Genomic DNA, 3,994 nt, shown 5'->3' on the forward strand with positions numbered 1-3,994 from the left:
GCGGTTCAGGAATGGCTTCAACATCATCGGTAAATCCATCTGTCAAATGAATCAAGCAGGAAATACACCAAGATGCTGAGTAAGAACACTGTCCTTCATTCTCTTAAGCATTTGATTAAACTCCCAATACATACATAGGATTTCTTCATTCAGATACGTACACCACACTGTATATATTTTGTGTTCATATCCTGTCTACTTGTCAGACGCGAAAACAGAAAGTTTGTGTGAACCTGTACATATATACACACACATATACGCTGTCTGAACCAGGAGCTTCGTCTTCGGTTCTTCCATGTAATGCTTTGTCAGCACAAAGATCATCCTCTATGTTATTGTCATAGTCTGTCGTAAGAGTTTGTGAAATTTTCTGATATTGTAAGGGCAAAACTGTCGATAGATATGTAGTCGTCATGTATTACCGTATTGTCGAGACATGTGTCGCTGAAAATGTTAATAATATTTGCGGGACTAAAGCCTCCCCCCATTCCTTCCAAGTCGTACAGATTCTACTAATGCATACTTGACACGTAAGCTGTGATTGCTAATTATCTCACTAATGTGCCCTTTGTTAGACTAATTATAATAATTAATTAGAATGGGTCTTAAGTTGATTACATGGGAATGTAATCACCATAGCCACCAAATTTGCTTTCTCCTCCTTAGAAAGCAACCCCGTTTTTTATTGAAAAAACATGGGAGGGAAGACTGGTTCGTCAGGAACACACAAATGGCAATCAATGACGCAAGTTTTCCTCATGAAGCAAGCAAACTTTCAATGACGACACAAAGCGGAAACCAATCAGGTAATTTCTCTGACTTTTTCCTTTGTCTCTCCATTCCCGTGGAAATCTGAAGCACTTCGCTTTCGTTTGAAATAATGTCGTAATTTCTCTGAAGAATCACTGCATTGTCGGATCGTGGAAGTCAAAGCCTTATCCTTTATTTGTTTTTAAAATCGTGGAGGCTCTACTTCTCCACGAAGGAGCCAAAGCGTTTGCCTTGTGAACCAATCTTATACTTTGGAAAGAACCCTACATGTTGGATACAGCAAATTTTCGAACTCTAAGCTTGTTGATTCGCTTGTTTGAGAAATTTCACCAGATGGGTCTGTGAAAAGTTTCCATCTTTCTTTTTTTGTTCCTCTCCGTTCGTTGATTCAAGTTTCAGGTTTTTCGATTCGAAGGAGACTTGTGGGTTATATGGAGAGTGTGGGAGATGCCTGTTACAGTGGCTATGGTGTCTCAGGTCCCGGACATGGAGGCAAAGGGTTTGGTTCCTGACACGATTCATGCAAGCAATACGGTCATGTCGGTGGCGGACAAGCCAGTTTCATCGGGGCTAATGGAGGATAAAATCTATGTAGCGGTGGGAAGAGACGTGGAGAGCAAATCCACTCTCATCTGGGCATTACAGAACACAGGAGGCAAAGAGTTCTGCATCTTCTACCTTCACGAGATGCTCCATTTTTCAACTAGTAAGATACCTTTACTGTTGTTTGTTTAAGCCATGAAAGCAGCAGAGATTGATCAAGATTCTCAGATACCAACAAGTTTCCTCTAGTCTGCAGTTTTCTTTTCTTTTTTTTATTCTTGTCTGAAATGTTTCATCGTCGTCCCATTGAAGCAGGCATGAAGCTACGGGATGAGCACAGAAACGAAAGGCAGAAAGCAGAGAGGTTCTTAGACAAGTACCTCAATATAAGCCGGCAAATGGGGGTAATGTTACGTTTACTTCTGCTTCTACTCCATATTATTACCTGTTTGTGATATTATCTGTATGATTTGATGGTTCGTCAAAGGTTTAGTTACTGAATTGTGATTTTTTAGGTCCGGGCAGAGAAGCTGTACATGGAGACAACCTCCATAGAGAAGGGCATAGTGGAAGTGATCTCCCAGCAAAGAGTTAGGAAGCTCGTCATGGGAGCAGCTTCAGACAGAAACTATTCCATGTAAGGCTGTAAGCTCGTGTTTGAATCTCTGGATAAGCTCTTTCTTAGCTACATGCTGGTTTGTTTCTTGTTACCATGAATGGTTATTCCGAGTATGAAATTCTTGATTGATTGAACTCCGAATTTCAGGAGAATGAGAGATGTGAAATCCAGGAAAGCCATCTTTGTTCGCCAACACGCACCTCCTACTTGTCATATATGGTTTACCTGCAATGGATACCTAATCTGTACAAGGTCTTTATGCTCATCTTTATGTTTCCTTTCACCTCCTGCCCATGAAATCCGAAATGGGACTGAATCATGATAAAAAAAATCATATGTATGGTATCATCATCATGAAATGCAGGGAAGCTGTAATGGATAACATCTATCTAGAATATGCATCTCCACATCAATCTGTTGAGCGACATGTTTCTCGAGTTCAAAGCACCAGTTCTGGCCAAGATTCAGTTAGCAGACAATCTGGCATAACCACAGGAAGTGAAAGAGCTCCCAGTTTCCCCGTACGCAGAGCAGCTTCTTGGTTCTGTTCTATCTCGTCTTGCATCTTTTCCATTGCTTGGGACTTGACAGTACAGATCGATTGTTCAACCATTGCAGGAGGGAGCCAAAGATGAAGCAGGTTATGATCAGATCCGAGTGGCTCTGGCAGAGGCTGAGAAATCAAAACAAGAAGCAGTCTTGGAGGCGAACCGACGCCAGAAAGCTGAAAAAGATGCAATTGATGCAACCACAAGGGTGAATGATAGTTCGTTGCACCTCTGAATATTTTTTTACTACATTTTCTGATCAAATTCTATTCATTTACTGGCTTTGTCTGATTCAATGGCCAACAATGGGTAGGCCAAACGATTGGAAAGGGAATATTCCGAGGAGTTGAAAAGAAGGAAAGAAGCCGAGATAGAAGCTGGGAAAGCAAAGGCAGAGCTTGGAAAGATAAGATCATTCTTTGACAACCGAATAGCCGAATCTGAGAGGAGGGCATCAAAACTGCAACACCAGTATAACTTAGCAGTGAGGGCATTGCAGAGGTTCATGAAAGAACGAGATGAGCTGCAGGCAGAACTCAATAAAGCTGAAGGGCTGACGAGGAGAAACCGGGCAGAGCCCCCTCAGTGTTTCTTCTGCCCCATTCTAAAGGTAAAGAGACAGAAGATCTCTGGTTAGAAATCTTGATTCTGAAACAAGGAGAAAGATCTCAGATTCTGTTCTGTTGCAGGAAATCATGGAGGATCCACAAGTAGCAGCAGATGGATTCACGTACGAGGCAGAGGCTATAAGACAATGGCTCGAGAGAGGACACGACACTTCGCCCATGACCAATACAAGGCTTCCACACACTGGACTTGTCCCGAACCTTGCTCTTCGGTCCGCTATCCAAGAATGGCTTCAACTAAGACAGACCAAGGAAGTAATCTCCCAGACATAATATGCAATATAAAACATACTGTATATACACATATATATACACATATTGTTGGATATATTTGTAACGAGAGGGCCTATATGTATGTTATCCCCTCGTGGGTGCTGTCGCTGTAAAAAGTCGTGTGGTTGGACACGTGTCCTGCTATGAATGGTTCATGTATCTTTTCTGTATGGTTACGCGTAAGCAAGGATAAGAAGAGACTTGTGCGTCAAGTAAACAAGGAGATAGATGAGGAAGAGGACACGAGTGAAGTAGAAATGTTCTGTTTTTATTCTTTTTCACGGCTAAGTAAAAAAAAGCACCATACAAAAAAAATCCAAACTCTAAAGGAACCAGCCTACATAAAATACTTCCTTTTCCCCCTGCATTCTCAAAAGGCTACAAAGAAAAAAGGGTTTCATCATTAACCAACAAAACTGCCTCCTACCCTCAAAAAAAGGAACAAGAAAAGAGAGACAACAAAATATTACAGAAGAGGTCACGCCGGTAAAAGCCCAGAAGAATCACCATTGAAACCACTCTCTTTGGCCGCACTCTGATCGGACCAGAACCTGTTTCAGCCTTTGGCCGACCAACGATGTTCTTTGTTCCTATATTTATTCGTGTCCTGCTGC

General features: G+C 41.8%; 3 protein-coding genes across 12 annotated transcripts in view; 2 read left to right on the plus strand and 1 right to left on the minus strand.

Moving 5' to 3' along the window:
- Positions 1 to 407, plus strand: part of LOC104817292 (U-box domain-containing protein 33-like) — a 4,647-nt gene extending 4,240 nt beyond the window's left edge. For 3 of the 4 annotated variants that reach the window (XM_010546423.2, XM_010546425.2, XM_010546426.1), the window contains one exon: positions 1 to 407. In XM_010546423.2, the coding sequence (XP_010544725.1) occupies positions 1 to 33 (33 nt within the window). In that variant the 3' untranslated portion in view covers positions 34 to 407. The other variant, XM_010546424.2, reaches the window with a different exon arrangement.
- A 192-nt stretch (positions 408 to 599) lies between these two features.
- Positions 600 to 3,550, plus strand: LOC104817293 (U-box domain-containing protein 37). 6 transcript variants are annotated; one of them, XM_010546429.2, is made up of 9 exons: positions 600 to 806; positions 1,165 to 1,477; positions 1,627 to 1,718; positions 1,830 to 1,951; positions 2,081 to 2,185; positions 2,298 to 2,454; positions 2,552 to 2,689; positions 2,795 to 3,091; positions 3,171 to 3,550. In XM_010546429.2, the coding sequence occupies exons 2-9, from the start codon at positions 1,219 to 1,221 to the stop codon at positions 3,378 to 3,380; spliced, it is 1,380 nt and encodes a 459-aa protein (XP_010544731.1). In that variant the 5' UTR covers positions 600 to 806; positions 1,165 to 1,218; the 3' UTR covers positions 3,381 to 3,550. The 6 variants fall into 6 exon arrangements, with proteins under 6 accessions (XP_010544731.1, XP_010544732.1, XP_010544734.1 ...); XM_010546430.2 differs by having other exon boundaries at positions 1,171 to 1,477; XM_010546432.2 differs by having other exon boundaries at positions 1,249 to 1,477.
- A 77-nt stretch (positions 3,551 to 3,627) lies between these two features.
- Positions 3,628 to 3,994, minus strand: part of LOC104817294 (SKP1-like protein 21) — a 4,386-nt gene continuing 4,019 nt past the window's right edge. The window contains exons 10-11 of one of the 2 annotated variants that reach the window (XR_772496.1): positions 3,851 to 3,994; positions 3,628 to 3,758 (exon numbers count right to left, since the gene is read on the minus strand). The exon at positions 3,851 to 3,994 is cut by the window's right edge and continues 2 nt beyond it. Coding sequence is in view for 1 of the 2 variants with exons in the window: in XM_019202962.1 (XP_019058507.1) it covers positions 3,977 to 3,994 (18 nt within the window). In the remaining variant the exon portion in view is untranslated. The other variant, XM_019202962.1, reaches the window with a different exon arrangement.

Source organism: Tarenaya hassleriana, unplaced genomic scaffold, assembly GCF_000463585.1.
Source record: "Tarenaya hassleriana unplaced genomic scaffold, ASM46358v1 Cleome27, whole genome shotgun sequence".
In the NCBI taxonomy this organism is placed as follows: Eukaryota; Viridiplantae; Streptophyta; class Magnoliopsida; order Brassicales; family Cleomaceae; genus Tarenaya; species Tarenaya hassleriana.

Coding starts and splice junctions, on each gene's coding strand:
- LOC104817293 (XM_010546429.2), top strand. CDS start 1,219: ATGCCTGTTACAGTGGCTATGGTGTCTCAGGTCCCGGACATGGAGGCA. Junction 1,952..2,080: donor TCAGACAGAAACTATTCCAT/GTAAGGCTGTAA, acceptor TCCGAATTTCAG/GAGAATGAGAGATGTGAAAT. Junction 2,186..2,297: donor GGATACCTAATCTGTACAAG/GTCTTTATGCTC, acceptor CATGAAATGCAG/GGAAGCTGTAATGGATAACA.